The sequence below is a fragment of the Sphaerodactylus townsendi genome, linkage group LG01 (genome assembly GCF_021028975.2).
Source record: "Sphaerodactylus townsendi isolate TG3544 linkage group LG01, MPM_Stown_v2.3, whole genome shotgun sequence".
Classification (NCBI taxonomy): Eukaryota; Metazoa; Chordata; class Lepidosauria; order Squamata; family Sphaerodactylidae; genus Sphaerodactylus; species Sphaerodactylus townsendi.
Genome location: NC_059425.1, coordinates 185,247,303 through 185,269,091, shown reverse-complemented (window position 1 = coordinate 185,269,091; position 21,789 = coordinate 185,247,303). Strand labels below are relative to the sequence as shown.

Genomic DNA, 21,789 nt, shown 5'->3' with positions numbered 1-21,789 from the left:
GGCGAGTGTAGGCAGCCAGTACGCAAAACCCCAGCTTGTCAAAAGCGTTTGAACTGGTGGCTGCGTAAGACCTGAGAGGACAAACAGGGATGGAGCAAGAACCAGAGAGCGAACCCAGACGCATTCGGGAAGGGTACCTCGTGAAGAAGGTATGTGCAGACTTCTCTGGCAAAAAAAAATATATCATTTTTATTTTAATGGTTAGGAATCCTGAGTTCCCAAGTCCCAGCATAGTCTAGTGCAGGGGTCTGCAACCTGCGGCTCTGGAGCCACATGCGGCTCTTTCAGCCTTATACTGCGGCTCCGCGTGGCCTGGAGGTTGGAGGGTAGCATGGGCGTGTCCCTCCAGGAAAGGTGAGTGGAGGGGCCAAACTGGAGGCCGCTTCATGCGGAGTCGCCTCTCTGGCTCAGTAGATCTTCGGGGCAGTGGAAAATGGGTCCAATGGCTCTTTGGGTGGTAAAGGTTGCTGACCCCTGGTCTAGTGGTTAGAGTAGGAACCCCCTACTCTGCCACAGAAGCTTTCTGGGTGAACTTGGACCACTCACTCAGCCTAGCCCACCTCACGCGGGTTTTATAAAGATAAAACACAGACGAGTACTTTGGAGGAAACAGGGAGGTGATAAAGGATGTAAATATGTGAAACGTTGTTTGCTTGAACTTTGAGAGTCATAAATCGCAAGCTTCAACTAGTGGGACAAGGTCTTTACGCAGGGCATACAAAGTTTCCCCTATAGTGAAATCCTAAGAAGTGTTAAGCCTTTCTAAGCTCTGCTAAGGATTGTACTGTAACCCATGGTAATGTTCCAGACTGCTCAAAAACAGGGAGTGGTTTTTTCCTGAGTGCACACAGTGATTCAGAACTATGAAAATCTAAACCTCCTGAGGTAAATTTGTATGTATGTATGTATGTATGTATGTATGTATGTATGTATGTATGTATGTATGTATGTATGTATGTATGTATGTATATATGTATGTATGTACCCTGTTTCCCCGAATATAAGACATCCCCGGAAAATAAGACGTAGTAGAGGTTTTGCTGAAGTGCGAAATATAAGGCATCCCCCGAAAGTAAGACATTAACAAAGTTTTTGTTTGGAAGACGGAGCAGAACACACAGAAAAATAAAGGCATCCTAAGAAATAAGACATAAGCATCTTTAGAACAAGAAATTAATCTAAGACACTGTACTTATTTTGACTTACTTGGTATGTATGTATGTATGTATGTATGTATGTATGTATGTATGTATGTATGTATGTATGTATGTATGTATGTATGTATGTATGTATGTATTTATTTATTTATATCCCGCCCTGCCTGCCCTTAATCTCCAGCAGTTTATATGTACATTGTATATATCTACAGCATATGTAGGACCTATCCTATATTTTATTCTGAACCTGGTTCTTCCCAGCAGAAAGAAAAAACTTAGGCTGATTCCGCATGAGCCAAAAACAGCGGTGTGAAAACAGTGTGAAAACGGTATAAAGCCTCTTACACTGTTTTAAACCCTTTTACACCATTTTCACACCACTGTTTGGGGCCCATGCGGAATCAGCCTTAGAGAGTGGGGCTGAGTTAAGATGGCGGTGGGGGTGGGGGTGGGGTCTTCAAAAACAAATGTGACCCCCCCCACCCCCCTCAAAATGGAAGGGAGTGTCTCCAGGGAGTGGGCAGGAAAGTCCCCGTGAGTTGTCTGGTTCTCTTGCTTGTCATTATCAAATGCTATAGATTACCTTAACACAAACGTTTTCATATTTCACATAGTGATTGAATAAAAACTCATTGACTTTGTCAGAGAAAACACTTCATAGTTGGTTCGAGTGTCCCAAGCAGGGGTGGACTCTCCCCATTTTCCCCTCGTTTCCGCACTTCGGGTCTTCATCTTTCTAGCAGTACAATCTCATGCAATATTTGTGGTGAAAAGTGCTGTCAAATATCAGCCAGCTTTTGACACCCCCTCGTGGGGTTTTCAAGGCACCTGGCATTGGTGAATTCCACACAGCACAAACATAATGTCTTCAGGAGATTATAAATAGCATTTTGGGGAAGAACCTTGCGCATCTCTCTTCCGCAAAATGAGTTCAGTCATATTTCTCTCAACCCGGGTTTTTCAAAGATTACTAAACGAGTGATCTTTCCCTCCCCAACCCAGGGTTGAGGATGATTCCTGTCTGCTGAGCGGGAAATGCTTTATTCCAGCAGGCAGGAAATGCTTTATTTCTCCTAACCAACCCTCTTACTTTTGGATGGATCCTATCCAACACATGCAAATCAAGCTTGCTAACTGCACCCTTTACGCCTGTTAACAGGCCAATGGTTCTTTCTCCCACCCTGGACATTCCACAGGTATATATTGCTTTAACTACCATCAGATCCTCTGAAGATGCCAGCCACAGATGCAGGCGAAACGTCAGGAGAAAATGCTACCAGAACACGGCCATACAGCCCGGAAACCACACAACACCCCTCCTGCTTTTGTTCCTGCTGCTCACGCCAGCCAATGTGTGTGCTGCAAGAGATTCTCAGTAAAGTATCCCCATGGAGTTTTCCTCTGCTTGCAGCTTATCCGTTTGCTATTTCACTGTACAAAATAGGCGAATAAAGTTTGTTCAGCCCAGCGATAAGAACATAAGAACATAAGAACATAAGAACAAGCCAGCTGGATCAGACCAGAGTCCATCTAGTCCAGCTCTCTGCTACTCGCAGTGGCCCACCAGGTGCCTTTGGGAGCTCACATGCAGGAGGTGAAAGCAATGGCCTTCTGCTGCTGCTGCTCCTGAGCACCTGGTCTGTTAAGGCATTTGCAATCTGAGATCAAGGAGGATCAAGATTGGTAGCCATAGATCGACTTCTCCTCCATAAATCTGTCCAAGCCCCTTTTAAAGCTATCCAGGTTAGTGGCCATCACCACCTCCTGTGGCAGCATATTCCAAACACCAATCACACGTTGCATGAAGAAGTGTTTCCTTTTATTAGTCCTAATTCCCCCCCCCCCAGCATTTTCAATGAATGCCCCCTGCTTCTAGTATTGTGAGAAAGAGAGAAAAATTTCTCTCTGTCAACATTTTCTACCCCATGCATAATTTCATAGACGTCAACCATATCCCCCCTCAGCCGCCTCCTCTCCAAACTAAAGAGTCCCAAACGCTGCAGCCTCTCCTCATAGGGAAGGTGCTCCAGTCCCTCAATCATCCTGGTTGCCCTTCTCTGCACTTTTTCTATCTCCTCAATATCCTTTTTGAGATGCAGCGACCAGAACTGGACACAATACTCCAAGTGCGGTCGCACCACTGCTTTATATAAGGGCATGACAATCTTTGCAGTTTTATTATCAGTTCCTTTCCTAATGATCCCCAGCATAGATAGATAGATATTTGCATGGGAGACCACCAAGAAAATCCAGGGCCACTATGTAGAGACAGGCACAGATCCACAGCGATCCTGAGCACGTGTTGTTTTTCCCTTGTTTTGTTTTGAGGGGGCTGTCTGTGAAGCTACAGGGACCCAACTCGAGAAGCTGCGATATGCGCATACTTGTGTTGCCATAGCTTTGCAGATCAGCCCCCACAAAACAAAAAAAAGAAAGGAAAAACAACACGTGCACGGGATCGCTGGGCTAAACAAGCTTTGTTCATCTACTTTCGACAGTGAAATAGCACACAGATGAGCTGCAAGCAGAGGAAACCTTTGTGGGTAATCTCCACAGAGAAACTCCTGCGGCACACACAGTGGCGGGCGCACTGTGAAATTGACAAGAGCTCCATGCAGCAGGAGGGAAAAATATCTGCTTTGACTGACAATGCTTGTGTTCTCCTGTGCTATGGGAACACACAATCCCAGCACAGATCTTTTTATAAGGTCCTAAAGACATTATATTTACGGTGTGCAGAATCCACCATTCAGAGTTGGTTTGCCATTTCCTGCGTCTGTGTAGCAACCCAGGAATTCCTTGATGGTCTCCCATCCCTTGAGGAGGGCAGGATTTCAATGGGTACCAGACCACGGAGTCCACCCTCCAATGAAGCTATTTTCTCCAGGGGAACTGATCTCTGTCACCAGGAGGTTAGTTCTAATCCCGGGAGATCTCCAGGCCCCAAGGACTAGGCCCCAAATGTCAAGTACTAGGGTCAAACATCTGACAAGATCATGCTAGCCTGGATCTTCCAAGTTAAAGCAGAGGAGTTTTGCCTTTGTCTGCTGCTGCATAGCGACCCTGGACTTCCTTGGTGGTCTTTCATCCAAGTATTAACCCTGCTTAGCTTCTAAGATCTGACAAGATCAGGTTAGCCTGGGCTACCAGGTCAGATAGAAGCGGTTTGCCGTTGCCTGCCTCTGCATAGCCACCCTTGGCAGCAGTGGCGTAGGAGGTTAAGAGCTCGTGTATCTAATCTGGAGGAACCAGGTTTGATTCCCAGCTCTGCCACCTGAGCTGTGGAGGCTTCTCTGGGGAATTCAGATTAGCCTGTGCACTCCCACACACGCCAGCTGGGTGACCTTGGGCTAGTCACAGCTTCTCGGAGCTCTCTCAGCCCCACCCACCTCACAGGGTGTTTGTTGTGAGGGGGGAAGGGCAAGGAGATTGTCAGCCCCTTAGAGTCTCCTGCAGGAGAGAAAGGGGGGATATAAATCCAAACTCTTCTTCTTCTTCTTCTTCTTCTTGGTGGTCTCCCATCCAACTATTAACCCTGCTTAGCTTCCAAGATCAAGCTAGCTTGGGCCAAGCAGGTCAGGGCAGAGGTACTTAGCCATTGCCTCTCTCTACATAGTGACCCTGGATTTTCTCAGTGGTCTCCCATGCAAATATTAACCAGGGTTGACCCTGCTTAGCTTCCTAGACTATCCTGGGCTATCCAGGGCAGGTCAAAGTTACTCCTTCCGAAGCCTACAGATGTTAATAAGCTCAAAAGGGTGTAGCTCTGTTTTGGATGGTACTGCAGGTGGGTCAGTGAATAAATCCCCACGTATTTGCCAGCGTGGCGTAGTGGTTAAGAGCAGGTGCACTCTAATCTGGAGAACCAGCTTTGATTCCCCCTCTGCCACTTGAGCTGTGGAGGCTTATCTGGTGAGCCAAATTAGTTCGTGCACTCCAACACATGCCAGAAGGGTGACCTTGAATTTTTCAGAACTGTCTCAGCCCCACCCACCTCACAGGATATTTGTCGGGGGGAAGGAAGGGAAAGGAAATTGTGAGCCTCTTTGAGTCTCCTTACAGGAGAGAAAGGGGGATATAAATCCAAACTCAGACTTTTCATATGCAAGGACTGTTTTGTTCTCACAGAATGGGCAGCTGAGAGTTCCAGCTCATGTCACTGATGACCCTGAACAACAACAAGAAAACTGACTGACTTAATGAGAACCAGAGGCCCTTTCCTGCCCAGGCCAATAACAGCGCCCTAGGGATGGCAAAAACGCCATCCCTAGGGAGCTGTTCGCATGGGTGGTGCAGCTGCATCGCAGTCGCGCCGCCCTCGCTCCCCCCAGCGGTGTGAAGGCGCTGTTTCCCAACCTCGCTCCCCGTGCAAACGGCAGCGGCTGGAAGGTGCCATTCCCCCCCTTTCCCAAATGCCTTACCATGTCCTCCGGCCTCCGGCACGTCACACAGGCCAGGGGACACGCCCCTCCGCCGTGCAACTTCCAAGCTGTCGCACAGGGCGGGGGGGCATGTCCCCTGGCCTGTGTAACGCGTCGGAAGCCGGGAAGGACATATTAAGACTGGTTCCTGTAGCGCAACCTAGCGCCAGAGAGGCACAACAGCTGTCTTCCCCATAACCCGGGACTGTTACGGTTACCAAATGGTCCGAGAGGGGGTTTGAGTCGGCGTCATGTATGCCGACCCAATCCCCAGCGTGGCCGTGCGGAAATGGCCAGAGTGATTTTTTAAAAAATATATAACATTAAGGTGGAAATAGATGCAAATAAGAATGTGCTTATAGGGTGTTCAGGAAATGCCCAGACCTGCGATGGCGAACCTTTGGCACTCCAGATGTTATGGACTACAATTCCCATCAGCCCCTGCTATGCTGCCCCCTGCCCCAATTGTCCATGCTGGCAGGGGCTGATGGGAACTGTAGTCCATAACATCTGGAGGGCCGCGAGTTTGGCACCCGTGCGAGTAGACTCATCTGATGAAATCACTGTCATGTAGCTTTTGTCCATAAATCAGAAGAACTTAAGGCTACGAGGAATTCTTTTTCATGCAGTGAAGTTCAGGCTTGATTTGCCTGCAGGACATCGGCTGGTTCTGAACGCTCAGCCGTTGAGGGAAATCATTCCATGACAGACATGCGGTGTAACAGACTCAAAAGAAAAGAGAAGTAATCAATGAGGAAGTTGCAGGGAAACTATTTTTTTTTTTTAACATTTTCTCCTCCCCTGGGTTGGGGGGAGTATTCATTTAGCAAGATAATTCAGGGATGACTTTTCTCAGTTTTGCTGTGTAACCAAGCGGAAGAATTTGCTATGCCTCGATTGAGACTTGTGCAAAAAGGGTTTGGATCAAGATGCCCTGAGGGAAAAAAAAGGAAATTTTGTCGATGAGATGTTGTTCCATAATGGTGGGGCTGCCACCAAAAAGACCCTGTCTCGTGCCCCCACCAAATGATCTTTGTTTGATGGACAATCAGGACAGTCACCATGTGATCTTATGAAGTCTGTGAAGTCTGGAGCGCAGGAATTTGCCCCAGCTTCATTAAGCACTAGGGCACCTGGGAAAATAAACCCTTCCACCAGCCACTCCTGAATAAGAGCATGCGTCTCCTTCCAAGATGGAGCATAGGTCCCTTTCAGACGAGGACATGAAATAGTTATAGTCAGAATTTGTTACAGTCAGAACTTGGAGTCCTGTGTTCAGTTCTGGTCGCCACATCTCAAAAAGGATATCGCAGAGATAGAAAAAGTGCAGAGAAGAGCAACGAAGGTGATTGAGGGACTGGAGCACCTTCCTTATGAGGAGAGGCTGCAGCGTTTGGGCCTCTTTAGTTTGGAGAGGAGACGTCTGAGGGGGGATATGCTTGAAGTCTATAACATTATGCATGGGGTAGAAAATGTTGCCAGGGAGAAATTTTTCTCTCTTTCTCACAATACTAGAACCAGGGGGCATTCATTGAAAATGCTGGGGGGGAAGAATGAGGACTAATAAAAGGAAACACTTCTTCACGCAACGTGTGATGGGTGTTTGGAATCTGCTGCCACAGGAGGTGGTGAGGGCCACTAACCTGGATAGCTTTACAAGGAGATTGGACAGATTTATAGAGGAGAAGTCAATCTATGGCTACCAATCTTGATCGTCCTTGATCTGAGATTGCAAGTGCCTTAACAGACCAGGTGCTCGGGAGCAGCAGCAGCAGAAGACCATTGCTTTCACCTCCTGCATGTGAGCTCCCAAAGGCACCTGGTGGGTCCTGGTGGGTAGTATCATAAGGAGATTCTCACAAACAATCCCTGAAAGTTGGGTACTGCTAGCCTAAACAATGTGCCCCCTGCAGGCCAAAAACCGAAAAACACTAAAAATGTTTTAAAAACCCACAAACGGGTGGGCGGAGCTTCGGACATGAATGGGGGGGGGGTTGAACTCGAGAACCCCCCCTTACCTACGTTCTTGTATGTCAGTAAAATGGGCTCCAAATAATACTGAACAGTGAGACTCTGGGGGAAAATATATAGTGTTTAACATCACTGGCATAATGGTGTCCTCAGTTCATTGATTTATTTACTTCATTTATACCCCACCATTATCCCTAAGGGCAGCCATGGTGGCTGACATGCTTCTCTTCTCATCCATTTTGTCCTCATAACAACACCCCTGCGAAGTGGATTAGGCTGGAAGCGTGACCAGCCCAAGTGAGTTTCATAGAAGAAGAAGAAGGCTTGGATTTATACCCCCCTTTCTCTCCTGCAGGAGACTCAAAGGGGCTGACAAACTCCTTTCCCTTCCCCCCTCACAACAAACACCCTGTGAGGTAGGTGGGGCTGAGAGAGCTCAAAATAATTGTGGCTAGCCCAAGGTTACCCATCTGGTGTGTGTTGGAGTGCAAAGGCTAATTTGATTTCCCCAGATAAGCCTCCACAGCTCAAGCGGCAGAGCGGGGAATCAAACCCAGTTCCTCCAGATTAGAGTACACCTGTTCTTAACCACTACGCCATTGCTGCTCCAGAATGGAGATTCAAACCTGGTTCCTCAGATACTATTCTGTCACTCCAACCATTCTCTTAGGCTCATTCCGCACATGCAGAATAATGCACTTTCAAACTGCTTTCAGTGCTCTTTGAAGCTGTGCGGAATGGCAAAATCCACTTGCAAACAGTTGTGAAAGTGGTTTGAAAACGCATTATTTTGCGTGTGCGGAAGGGGCCTTAGTGTTGATATGACTGGAGTGCTGTGGCAAGAGTTCTGTGGGAAATGAGAAAATGTGCATGGGTGAGGGTTGCCCACTCTGGCCCGAAAAAATGCCTAGAGATTTAGTGGTGAAGCCTGGGGAGGTGACACCACAGAGTCTGCCCATAGAGATGTGTTACCATAGAGTTTGCCCTTCAAAGCTGTGATTTCCTCCAGGGGAAGTGATCCCTGTTGTCTGGGGGTCAGTTGTCATTCCAGGAGAACTTCAACCTCCACATGGTGGTTAGCAATGCTAAGACTCTGCCGACTCTGCTGCACTCTATTGTTTGAATCCACCAACATTCACCCCACAAACTGGCCAAAACTGTCCACAAACAGCTTGACTGAATGGACGAAAAACAGCTCTTTGTAATTGGTGAACGGACTGTGAGCTGAAGCAGCAGACATTTAAGCAACCCATAATTCTCAGAATGTATATTTTCTAAGTCGCTAATATGAAAAACTTGTATTAAAGGTCATGTTGTTCACTGAAAAGGAAATGTGTGGTAGTTATCCACCCACAAAGGGTGGGTATGAATATTAACAGGGCTGTATCTTGTGGTTTCATTTCTCCTGTTCTTAGTTTGCAAGAGGGGATTTCGTTATAGGGAAACTTTCGATGTACTGTATAAAGACTTCGTCCTGCTAGCTGAAGCGTGCAGCTTATGGGTCTCAAAACTCAAGCAAACTACATTCCAAACCCTGCAACCCCCTGAGACCAGCCTCCCACAAGGAGATGTAATGTTGATTTACAGACGGGACTGCATTTTTATTTTTAAAGTTTGGTTTTATATCCCCCCCCCCCCCACCTTTCTCTCCTGTAAGGAGACTCGATTCGATTTCGAATACCTTTAATGGCATATAAGTAGTTTAACATTAACATTGCAAGATAATAACAGCCTTTACAACTTCTGACGAGTTAAAATAACACCATTTAAAAATTTAGCCACCGCTTCCAACAGCTCGCAGTTGTGGCTGTTTAAAAGATATATAACCTTCTGTTTATCTGTCATGCCTTCACGTCCATGCAGGAAGGGGATTATGTGCTTCTTCCTACCTATCTCATAAAAAGGACAATTCAACAGCATATGAGATATTGTTTCCACAGAACCCATGCCACACGGGCATTTCCTGTAAGGAGACTCAAAGGGGTTTGCAATCTCCTTTCCCTCCCCCTCCCCCCCACAACAAACACTATGTGAGGTGGGGGAGCCACCGAACGCTAGCCGGGTCGCCGGACCCCATGCACCCGGGGACATGGGTTACCCCATTTTCCCATTAGCGGTATGCCACTGCCTGTGTGCCCAACCCCTAGTGGGGTAGGGAGCCTCCAAGTCCAGGAGGCCACCAGCAGCAGCCCAGGTGGCAGCAGGAAGTGGAGGCTGGCAGGGCTCAGCCTGAAGGAGCAGGAGGAGGAGGTTCTGTGGCTGGCACTGGTAGACTTCCTGACTTGCAAGGGGCATCCAGGACACGCCCAGTCAAATGGCACCCGGGGCATTTATAGCTTTCTTATTTCCTCCAAAGTGTCTTTCTCCATTTTATCCTCACAACAACCCTGCAAGGAGTATATCTCCAAGGGACATATCTAGGGTGATGTCACCCATCCAGGCTGAGGACCCTCTACTCCCCAAACTTCCCCTTCCCTTGGCTCCACCCCCAAAACTCCAGGAATTTCCCAACCTGGAGTTGGCAACCCTACTGGTGGGTGACTTTGGGTGAATCATTCTTTCTCGGCCTAACTCACTTTAAATTGAACTTATGAAGTTGCCCTCTATTGTACCGGACCATTGGTCCAATCAAGGTCAGTATTGCCTACTCTGGCCAACAGCAGCTGTACAGGGTCTTAGACAGAGGGCTTCAGTATCACCTGCAACCTGATTCTTTTGACTGTAGATCCCTGGGACCAGTGGTGGGATCCAAAAATTTTAGTAACAGGTTCCCTCACCAGCCCCCCCTCAGCAAAGGGGGCAGAAGCATACCTAGGCAAACCTGAGCCCTGGGCAACTTGGATGCCCACCCCCCCATGGGCAGCCACCCCACCACGACCCCCAAATTTTTTTCTGCACCAGGTCATTTCTAAATCACCATCACATTATAGAAAACGCCCCAACTCACAAATCTGAACACAGCAATGGTGAAACACACAGGTTCTTTGATAGAGACTGGTGAGATAAAAGGTACGAAAGGCTGAGAATCAATGAATTGCAGTACCTGAAAGGGATTAACCCAGTTCAGGGAGTTACATTATTAGTCACAATTGCTATATGAAACCTTCACGTTCAAAGGCAGGATGCCTCTCGGGGAGGCGAGGGCGTGGAGGTGGAAAAGCGGACCCAATTAGTATCCCCCTCTCGGCACATACAAATAATTAGCAACCCCCTTTCGGCACACACAGAAAATGAGTAACCCACTCTCGGGAACTGGTGAGAACCTGCTGGATCCCACCTCTGCCTGGGACTGAACCCGAGGCCTTCTAGGCACAAAGTAGACATGCAGCTGCTAAGCCATTTGGGGGCTGCCCTTCCCAGAAGCTTGTTTAGTTTGGTGCACTTTTGGACAGTCGCTGTCATTAATAAATAAGGCGTGCTAGGGTGTTGTCATTGCTTGAGGCGAACGTGGTCTGGAACCAGGGAGTTCTAATGATAACCATTCCCCACTTCTGTCTTTTGATCAGGGGCTGTACCAGTGTAAAACACCCTTGCGGAGTATTTGTTTTTGTACTGCGCTTGTAAACGGGAAATGACATTTCTTCTTCCTTTTGGAAATTCAAGCGCCAACGTATGATGACGAATACTTTGAATGTACACCCCACTTTCCTCAACTGTAAGGAGTCTCCTCTCCTCACAACAGACACCACAAACAGTACTTCTGTTTGTAGGAAAGAGCTACATAAAATGGGGAACCAATACCGGGGGTAAATGTTTGGCATTGTTGGTGTGTCCGCTCGTGTGGTGGTGGTAGAAAGTGCTGTCAAATTGCAACTGAATTATAGTGACCTCATGACATTTTCAGGACAAGAGACACTCAGAGGTGGTTTGCCTACCTCTGCGTTGCAACCCTGGACTTTCAGGTGATCACACGTCCAGGTACTTATCAGGGGAGTCCCTGCTTAACTTTGGAGATCTGATGAGATCGGGTTAGCCTGGGCCATACAGGTCAGGGCAGAGGTGAAGAGGTGGTTATCCTGCCTCTGCATAGCAACCCTGGTCTTCCTTGGTGGTCTCCCATCCAACTCATAACCAAGGCAAACTTTGCTTAGCTACCAAGATCTGATGAGATTAGGCTAGCCTGGGCCATTCAGGTCAGAAGGTGTTGATTTATACCAGCCTTGAATTTAAGGAAAGAATTAATGCATGTTGAGTGTCAAGCATGTGTACATTGGCTGAACACAGCCTTCTGCACTTGACGCCTCCATGTGTTCACAACATATGGAGGGGGGAAACAGGCATGTGTGGCAGCCCTCCCTCCTCCTTATGACCACTAGCTTGAGAACACAGTGCTGACATGCATGTTTCCTACCCATGATCTGAAACTCTGCTTTCCAAAAATTGCTAATGAAGAGGAGAGGAGCATACCTGCATTCTTTGTGATGTGCTCTTGAACATGGAATGTGGGGGAGGTGTACCAGCATGCCTGTGCCTTCTCCCCATTTCAGCATGTTGGTTGAATACAGGGCTATGTTGAAAGAAGGAAGAGGGATGATTTCTACTGATTAGGCCTCCAGGTGCCCTGACGTGGATGGCCCAGGATAGCCCAATCTTATTGAATTTGGAAGCTTAGCAGGGTCTGCCCTGAATAGGACTTGGATGAGTCCACCAAGGAAGACCAGGGTTGCTGTGCAGAGGCAGGCAACGACAAACCACCTCTGCCCTGACATTGCTGACCCTTGCTAGTCCAATCTCACCAGACTTTGGAAGCTTAGCAGGGTCTGCCCTGGATAGGATGACTCCACTAGGCTTGGTAAATACCCTAAAAATATGGTAAAATTCGGATTTGGATTTATTCGGGCATACAACTATCTATATGCCTAAATAAGACAAATATTTGGATACACCTGAATATTTGGGTATATGAAAAATTCGGCTCTGATTTTTTCTGTATTTTTGGGGTGTTTTTTCACATTTTGGCCTCCAGGTTTTTAAAGCTAGTGGCACCAAAATTTCAGGGTATGATCCAGGGACTGTCCTGATGATGCCCCCCCCCCCCAAGTTTGGTAAAGTTTGGTTTGGGGTGCACATTTTGCAAGGTAAAGCCACAGGCTAGTCCAATCTCATCAGACTTTGGAAGCTTAGCAGGGTCTGCCCTGGATAGGGATTGGATGAGTCCACCAATGAAGACCAGGTTGCTATGCAGAGGCAGGCAACAGCAAACCACCTCTGCCCTGACCTTATTGACCACTAGACTTGGTAAATACCCTAAAAATTCGGCAAAATTCAGATTTGGATTTATTTGGGCATAACATTATCTGTACGCCCGAATAAGACAAATAACATATTCGGATATACCTGAATATACAGGTATATCTGAAAAATTCGGGCCCGTTTGATTTTTTTTTTTGTATTTTGGGGGTGTTTTTACTTTCATTACGATAATACTGCTCAATGCCACTGGATTTAATGAGTAGTTTCATGGAAGGTAGTAAGGGCTTACAATACTCTCTCCTCTTTTTCATCCTCACAACAGCCCTGTGAGGTAGGCTGGGCTGGTGAATAGCCCAAAGTCAACAAGCAAACTTCCATGGCAGAGTGGGGATTCAAACCTGCGTCTCCCAGTTCCTCATCTGATACTCTAACCACTAACCACATTGGCTGCCAAACAAAATAATGTGGAATATTTTATTTTAAAACGAACGCTGAAGGGCTTGCTTGCTACACCCAGGGCCAGATCCTGTACTTTTTCTTTGCTGTCATGGAATGGTGTCAGGGCCTGTTACTCCAGTCAATAATTGAGACTCAGGAAACGTTCAAGAGGTTTTTTGAACTGTGTCAACACCTAGGCTGAAAAAAAGGCAGAGCTGGCACTCAGACCTTTGCAACACGTATATATTTTCAAACATTGCCCCTCCAAGTACTTCCCCTCCCCCTATTCCCACAGTTAGTTGCATAAAAAAATAACAGTGTTAAAAACAGTAGTGTTATGTGTTCCGGCCCAAAGACAGCTATAGGGCTCATTCTGCCCTTTGGGATAGTGGAGGCATGTATATTTCACTAGTTACAAGCAGTGGCTCTTTCCGCACGGGCAGAATAGAGCACACCTTGGACAGCAAAAACGCTGTCCCTGGCGAGGCGTTCGCATAGCAGGCGCTGCTGCAACAGCAACAGCAGGTGCTGTTTCCCCTGTGGCACGGAAACGCCCCTTTGGAACCTTGCTCCACGAGCGAGGTTTTTCAAAAGGAGCGCCTTCCAGCCGCTGCTGTGTGCACGGCAGTGGCTGGAAGGCGGCATTTCCCTCTCGCTTTCCCCAGCCGGCTTACCTGCTCCTGCTGGCTCCCGTCGTGTTGCGGAGGCCTGGGGGGGCGTGTCCCTCCATCTTCAGCGCCTTCGCTCTGGCCAGGAGGGCATGTCCCCTGGCCTAAACAATGTGACGGGAGCCAGCAGGAGCAGGTAAGCTGGTTGGGGAAAGCGCAGCCTGTGCGAAGGCTACGCCTTCCCCTGCGCCCCTACCGGGACCATCTGTGCAAACGGTTCCGGAGGGGTTGCATTGGCATAACTTATGTCAATGCACCCCTGCTCAGTGCCCGTGTGGAAAGGGCCAGTGAGAGAAACAGGATGGCCCACAGGCCACAGATAACAGCAATTGCAGGTGTGGGCCCCAACCAATTGATGCCAGGCTAGGCTGGGGCCAGGCCTGACAGATGGAAGCAAACACATAGCTGTCAGTATAGTTGCTATTGTTACTAACTGCGGATTGTGGCTGATGTAAACTGTCTCTATTCTAGACTGCCATGGCAGGCTGAGCAAATAACGTGATTTCAATTGGCTTGACACTAGGGGAGCATGTTTAACACCTGGAAACCGATGTGGGTGGTGCTGTCGGAAGACGGGATCGAATACTTTAAGAAGAAGACAGACAACAGCCCGAAAGGAATGATCCCTCTGAAGGGAAGTGCCCTTATGAGTCCTTGCCAGGATTTTGGAAAGAGAATGGTAAGCATATATGTGGTTTCCTGAGCACGCCAGAGAAAGCAGGCAGTACGGTGAGGGGTGTTCTCTAAGGGTTTTAGGCATTTGTTGTCCTGTCATGAAGTAAACCAGTAGATGAACTGGTCGCCCAAATCCCAATATCTGATGCAATCATTTGACAGCTTCATGGATCTCCACTGAGCAGCAGTGGCACAGTGGTTAAGAGCAGGTATACTCTAATCTGGAGGAATCTTTATTCCCTGCTCTGCCACTTGAGCTGCGGAGGCATATCTGGGGAATTCAGATTAGCCTGTGCACTCCAACACACGCCAGCTGGGTGACCTTGGGCTAGTCACAGCTCTTCTGAGCTCTCTCAGCCCCACCTATCTTACAGGGTGTTTGTTGTGAGGGGAGAAGGGAAAGGAGTTTGTCAGCCCCCTTGAGTCTCCTTACAGGAGAGAAAGAGGGGATATAAATCCAACTCTTCTTCTTCTTTACTGAAAGTATGCCAAAAATGGGGGAAGATACCTAGGTAACTGAGGGCAGTTATTTCTGAAATCTTGGGCATTCAATATCAGTTAGTGACAGATTGAATTGCTGTCAGCCACCTAATACTTCCAGTAGTTTGTAGCTAATGTTAGGTATAGTTGGAGCAAATGATATGTTGGGTTTAGATTAGTTACAGGCTTTAGTTTAATTTACTGACACTGCATTGATAACTGTTTATTCTTAGGTCATGGGTGTAGTTTAGTCGTATAGGAAACTCGCCACCTACATTTTCTGTTATGTTATGATTATGGATTATCTGTTATTTGATATCTGGGATTTCTGATGTTGCTTATTGTTTTTTTTAAATGTTATGATGTTATGTCGATTACGGTTTGATTGTTTTGCCATTTGATACTATGATTATTGCTGTTGTTCTACTATGTTTGATGTATATTATGTTGTACACCGCCCTGAGCCTTTTAGGGGAGGGCGGTATATAAATTAAAATACCAGTACCAATACAGACAGAAGATGGCCTGATCTTGGCAGATTTTAAAAGCTAAGCAGGGTTGGTACTTGGATGGGAGACCACCAAGGAAGGCTCTGCAGAGGAAACCAATGGCAGAGGAAACCAGAGGAAGCCAATCTGCTTGTCGCTTGACTTGAAATGTCCTTGAAAGTCAGCTGCAGCGTTGGCCCTTGTGTAGATAGATCACCTGTTCCTCAGCTGGGAGGAAAAAGAGTCCAAGGCAGAGCTAGGAACGAGAGAAATACCCCCCACCCCCCAAAAAGTGGCAAGCAGAAAAGAGAAATTAGTTTGCTTGTTGACATAGCTCAGTGGTGGCACTCAGTGGTGGCACTCAGAGCCCTCTCTGTGGGCACGTGCAAACAGAGTCATTCCCCCCACCATACTCACAGATAGGCTGGCCTGAGCCACTGGGATAGATTATTAGCATTAAACCTAAGACCTAGTTTTGGGATAGCAGTGTAGGTAACCCTGTTAAGCGCTGTTAAGCCTCACTGCTTTTCATGTGAAGAACTAAAGCGCGATCCTTTACCTGAGAGTAAGCTCGGTTGCTGGCAACGGGGCTTGCTTCTGAGTAAACCCTCCTAGCATCATGATTCACCCGTTGGAAGAGTTGCACGGTTGCTTCAAAGCAAAACCACTGACTACCACCAAGCTTACTTCAGAGTAACATACACCTCTGAGTCAACCGGTTTTTCTAAACTAAAACCTCACTACTCAGTTTAAATTGCCATGTTGGCACTTTGTGATAAATAAGTGGGTTTTGGGTTGCAATTTGGGCACTCGGTCTTGAAAAGGTTCGCCATCACTGACATAGCTGTTAGTGGCCAATTGGTCCTGGCTGTCCTTCAACATAGGAAAATGGTGAATTCTAAATTACACGGTGGAACCTTGGGGTCAGATCCGGGCAGTGGCGTAACTAGGCAAACTGGAGCCCTGGGCAAAACCTGAGTTTGATGCCCCCCCAGGCGCGTGCCCAATGCAATGCGCACCCCCCCTTGTAGCTACGCCCAGTGGCGTATCCAGGCAAACTGGAGTTTGGCGCCCCCCAGGGGCAGCCAGCCTCCCCCACTGTGACCAATCAATAATTTTTACACCAGGTTGTTTCAAAGTCACCATCACATTATAGAACATGCCCCAACTCACAAATCTGAACACAGCAATAAGCCATGCCACACAGCAGAAATAATTTTTTGAAAACATTTTCAAAATGCTTTCAAAATGTTTTATTACTGCTATAAAAACATTTTATGGTGTTGTATCCAGTCCCTCCAATTGGGGGAAACAGCATCACTTTCAATGTTTCAATGGAGAATCTGGGCTCCCTCGTTTAAACAAGTGATGCTGGAATCCACCCCCAAACAGCATCATTTTCAATGGTGTTTAAACTAGGGAGCCCAGATTCTCCTTTTAAATCCACCTAAAAGGGAGAATCTGGGGTTCCCAGTTTAAACAACATTGAAAGTGATGCTATTTTGGGGTTGATTCTCCCCCACCCTGAAACAGCATCATCCGGGACAGATGTGCAGAGCTTGAAAGGACATGGGGTTTCCCCTCACTCCCCCAAGCCATTCAGGCAGAAGGTGACAATCGCACCACACTTCTTCAAAATCAGCTTGCCTCAGTTTCAAACCACACCTCCTGTTCACACACAAATGACTCAGAGTGTATGCCACTGGTTTTCACACGGAGACCGGAAAAACACTGTGCGTTTCACAGTAAAGGTGAGATGAGAAGTAATCCCGTGCATTGCTGGGTTTTTTTTTCAACTATAACACAACCTACAATTTAGAACTGCAAATCTTCAAAAGTAATTTGTTTTGGGGTTTGGTCGTTTCATTTTATTATTGTGCAGGGCACAGAAAGTCCGTTTTTGCTCCCCGATTTTCTTTCTTCTTGGCAGCCGAATGTGAAGTGAACTGGCCAGTTGGTTGTGGTGGGTTTTCCGGGCTGTGTGGCCGTGGTCTGGTAGATCTTGTTCCTAACGTTTCCCCTGCATCTGTGGCTGGCATCTTCAGGGGTGTATCACGGAGGGACGTCTGTTACACACTTCCCTCTGTGATACACCTCTGAAGATGCCAGCCAAAACGTGGCGATGCTAGATCCACAAGATCCCTGACCACGACCACTATTCAACTCCTGAGGCTCAATTCTGCAGTTTATTTAATTACTGTTCTGTGGCTGAACATAGAATAACCACATCTGGGTACAGACTGCCCAGGAACCATGAAAGTGGACACTTTCAAGTCACTCCTCCAGCGGATGATAGAGGAGTACCATTGTTATGTGAGGCAGCATGGTGTAGTGGTTAACAGCAGATGGGTTCTAATCTGGAGAACCGGGTTTGATTCCCCACTCCTCCACCTGAGTGGCAGAGGCTTATCTGGTGAACCAGATGTGTTTCCGCACTCCTACATACCTGCTGGGTGACCAGATGCAGGTGAAACGTTAGGAACAAGATCTACCAGACCACGGCCACCCAGGCCGGAAAACCCACCACGACCAGTTGAATCCGGCCGTGAAAGCCTTCGACAATACATCGAACTGGCCAGTGTTCCAACATTCCTAAAAGGAACCATAGTTACAATTGAGCATGACATCTGCACTTTTGCAATCTAGTCCCATTCGGTTCAGTAAATGTGTTGCCATTCTCTTGAGTTCTACTTGCCCGGTGGAACATTGTCCAAAGAGACCAGAGCCCTGGGGGGTTAAATGCAGTTCTGTAGGGCCTGTAGCACAGAGCTATCCCACCAGACATGTGTGTGAGGCACCTACACTGATACCTCAATAGCCCCTCCTCCCCTGCCCTCCCTCCTCCCTTTCCTGTTTTTTTCCTTATAATTTTTCTTCCCTTTCTGTCCCCTTCTCTCTTGTGCCAGTCCTTTCTGCCAGGGCTTCACCTAACCTAAATGATTTGTGTGGCACAGGTAGAGACTGAGGTGTTTTCTATTTGATGGCTTCTGACACTTTTGTGTTTATTTATATTTTAGAATTAGATGTATTTTAGTGGACGAGTTTTTAAAGTATTTGTTATGACTTCGTACTGTTTTAACTGAGCTGTAAATCACCGTGAGAAGAAGAAGAAGAAGAAGAAGAGTTTGGATTTATATCCCCCCTTTCTCTCCTGCAGGAGACTCAAAGGGGCTTATAATCTCCTTGCCCTTCCCCCCTCACAACACACACCCTGTGAGGTGGGTGGGACTGAGAGAGCTCCGAGAAGCTGTGACTAGCCCAAGGTCACCCAGCTGGCGTGTGTGGGAGTGCACAGGCTAATCTGAATTCCCCAGATAAGCCTCCACAGCTCAGGCGGCAGAGCAGGGAATCAAACCTGGTTCCTCCAGGTTAGATACACGAGCTCTTAACCTCCTACGCCACTGCTGCTCCTTTTAGGGAAGGGCGATTTTTTAAAAATCTAATACGTAATAAATAAATAAATATGTGGATTTGTGCCCACTGACTTCAGTGATCTTGGAAAGGTCTAACCCGGATTAAGACAGCGTTGTATCTGTCTGTTCCCCTCAGTTTTCAAGGGGTTTTCAAGGTACACGACTGCCATTACCTTCCTCTGCATAGTGACCCTGGACTTCCTTGGTGGCCTCCCATCCAAGTGCTAACCAGAACTGACCCTTGTAAGCTACTGAGATCTGCCGAGAGCAGGCTAGCCTGGAATATCCAGGGGCACTTTCGCACAAGCAGAATAATGCAGTTTCAATCCACTTTCTTTTTAAAAAATATATTTATTGCATTTCAAACAAGACAAAAGTAGACATGTCGCTTTTTACAGATTTGCAAATAATAGTCATGATGATAATACTAAATAAATGAAAGCAGTTTGGTCCACTACTCCATATAACACATAAAAACTTTAATATCTAATACATAAATTTGTCTACTCCTGTAATCATTAAACCCCCCCACCCTCTGTTCCCCCTTCTCCCCTTCCCTTCCCTCTCTCTGACTTCCCCTCTATAATTAAGTCTATTAGTTATATATCGAAATAATATATCTTACTTAATCATTACTAAAAAAAGAACACATAGTAATTTTACTTTGTCCCTTATTTCTTCCTTCGACCCTTTCAGCAAATAGTCTTCGTTAATATTTTCTGTCTCTTTCTCTAACAGATAGAAGTATATGTAAAAACCATGCAATCAACCACTAGCTTCAATCCACTTTCAATGCACTTCAACAATTGTTTGCAAGTGGATTTTGCTGTTTCACACAGTAAAATCCAGCGGCAAAGTGCGTTAAGTGGATTGAAAGTGCATTATTCGGTATGTGCGAAAGTGCCTCGGTTCAGTCCCTGTTCCCAAGCGTGCCCAGTTCAGCAGGTCATTTGGGACATGGCAGTTTTGTTGTTTGTTTGCATTGATTGGCCTCCAAAATATATTCCTATTCATTCAATGGATGGGCGTTAACTGTGACAAACATCTGTCCCAGTTTGGGCGTCTTAGTTGATAGTTCCATGGGAATGTCAACTCAATGCATGGCAGCTGTGAAAAAGGCAAACTCTATGCTGGGGATAATTAGGAAAGGAATTGAGAATAAAACTGCAAAGATTGTCATGCCCTTATATAAAGCAGTGGTGCGACCGCACTTGGAGTACTGTGTTCAGTTCTGGTCGCCACATCTCAAAAAGGATATCGAAGAGATAGAAAAAGTGCAGAGAAGGGCAACGAGGATGATTGAGGGACTGGAGCACCTTCCCTATGAGGAGAGGCTGCAGCGTTTGGGACTCTTCAAGTTTGGAGAGGAGACGTCTGAGGGGGGATATGATCGAAGTCTATAAAATTATGCATGGGGTAGAAAATGTTGACAGAGATAAATTTTTCTCTCTTTCTCACAATACTAGAAGCAGGGGGCATTCATTGAAAATGCTGGGGGGAAGAATTAGGACTAATAAAAGGAAACACTTCTTCACACAACGTGTGATTGGTGTTTGGAATATGCTGCCACAGGAGGTGGTGATGGCCACTAACCTGGATAGCTTTAAAAGGGGCTTGGACAGATTTATGGAGGAGAAGTCGATTTATGGCTACCAATCTTGATCCTCCTTGATCTGAGATTGCAAATGCCTTAACAGACCAGGTGCTCGGGAGCAGCAGCAGCAGAAGGCCATTGCTTTCACATCCTGCATGTGAGCTCCCAAAGGCACCTGGTGGGCCACTGCGAGTAGCAGAGAGCTGGACTAGATGGACTCTGGTCTGACCCAGCTGGCTTGTTCTTGTGTTCTAGTTTGTCGTCAAGCTCACCACTGCCAAACAGCAGGACCACTTCTTCCAAGCCTCGCACCTCGAGGAGAGGGATGCTTGGGTGAAAGACATCAGGAAAGCCATCAAATGCATCGTGGACGGCAAAAGGTTCTCCAGGAAATCTACTCGCAAGTCTATCAAGCTGCCTTCGTCAATCAACCTGGGGTATGTTGGCGAAAAGATCTCTCAGTTTGGCTGCAGCAGAATCCCTCAGCTGGGCCTCTTCCGCACATGCAGAATAATGCACTTTCAATCCACTTTCAATGCACTTTGCAGCTGTGCGGAATAGCAAAACCCACTTGCAAACAGTTGTGAAAGTGGATTGAAAGTGCGTTATTCTGCATGTGCGGAAGGAGCCTTGGACTGTACACAAACGAGCTCTGGCAACCTGAAATAATCAGTTCAAAAGTGATAACAATTACTGGGGTGTTGTGGGGTTTCTGGGCTGTATGGCCGTGTTCTAGTAGCATTTTCTCCTGACGTTTTGCCTGCATCTGTGATTGCCATCTTCAGAGGAACACAGATCTGTGCCAGCCACAGACGCAGGCGAAACGTTGGGAGAAAATGCTACTAGAGCACGGCCATACAGCCCGGAAGCCACACAACAACTCAGTGATTCCGGCCATGACAGCCTTCGGCAATACATTGTTAACAATTAGATGGAGCTGCCTTTGATTGGCTCATATGGAAAATACCGTGATGCACAACTACATGTAAAGCAACTCTTTACTTGAACTTTTTCCTTGGGGGAAAAAAGCAGCAGAATTTTAAAATGGGGAAGCAGTTATGTGTCTGCATTATGTGCCTTCCTCTTCCCAAAGCACCACCCCAAAGTGCATTTACATCTACAGTATTCAAAGTGCAAGCTGAAGGGAAGGGGGGAGGTGGAGTTTGCCAACCTGAAGGTCTCCCAGGATTATAGCCAGTGGCCAGAGAACAGAGATTAGTTCCCCTGGAGAAAATGGCTGCTTTGGAGGGTGGACTCTATGCTACTAGTATACTGCTGAGCAGTGGCGTAT

The 21,789-nt window shown here is 47.0% G+C and overlaps 1 protein-coding gene across 1 annotated transcript in view; it reads left to right on the top strand.

Moving 5' to 3' along the window:
- Positions 1 to 21,789, top strand: part of PLEK (pleckstrin) — a 36,560-nt gene continuing 14,771 nt past the window's right edge. Inside the window, exons 1-3 of the mRNA XM_048510808.1 lie at positions 1 to 149; positions 14,372 to 14,527; positions 20,754 to 20,935. Coding sequence (XP_048366765.1) covers positions 90 to 149; positions 14,372 to 14,527; positions 20,754 to 20,935 — 398 coding nt within the window. The 5' untranslated portion in view covers positions 1 to 89. The remainder of the gene's footprint in view (positions 150 to 14,371; positions 14,528 to 20,753; positions 20,936 to 21,789) is intronic.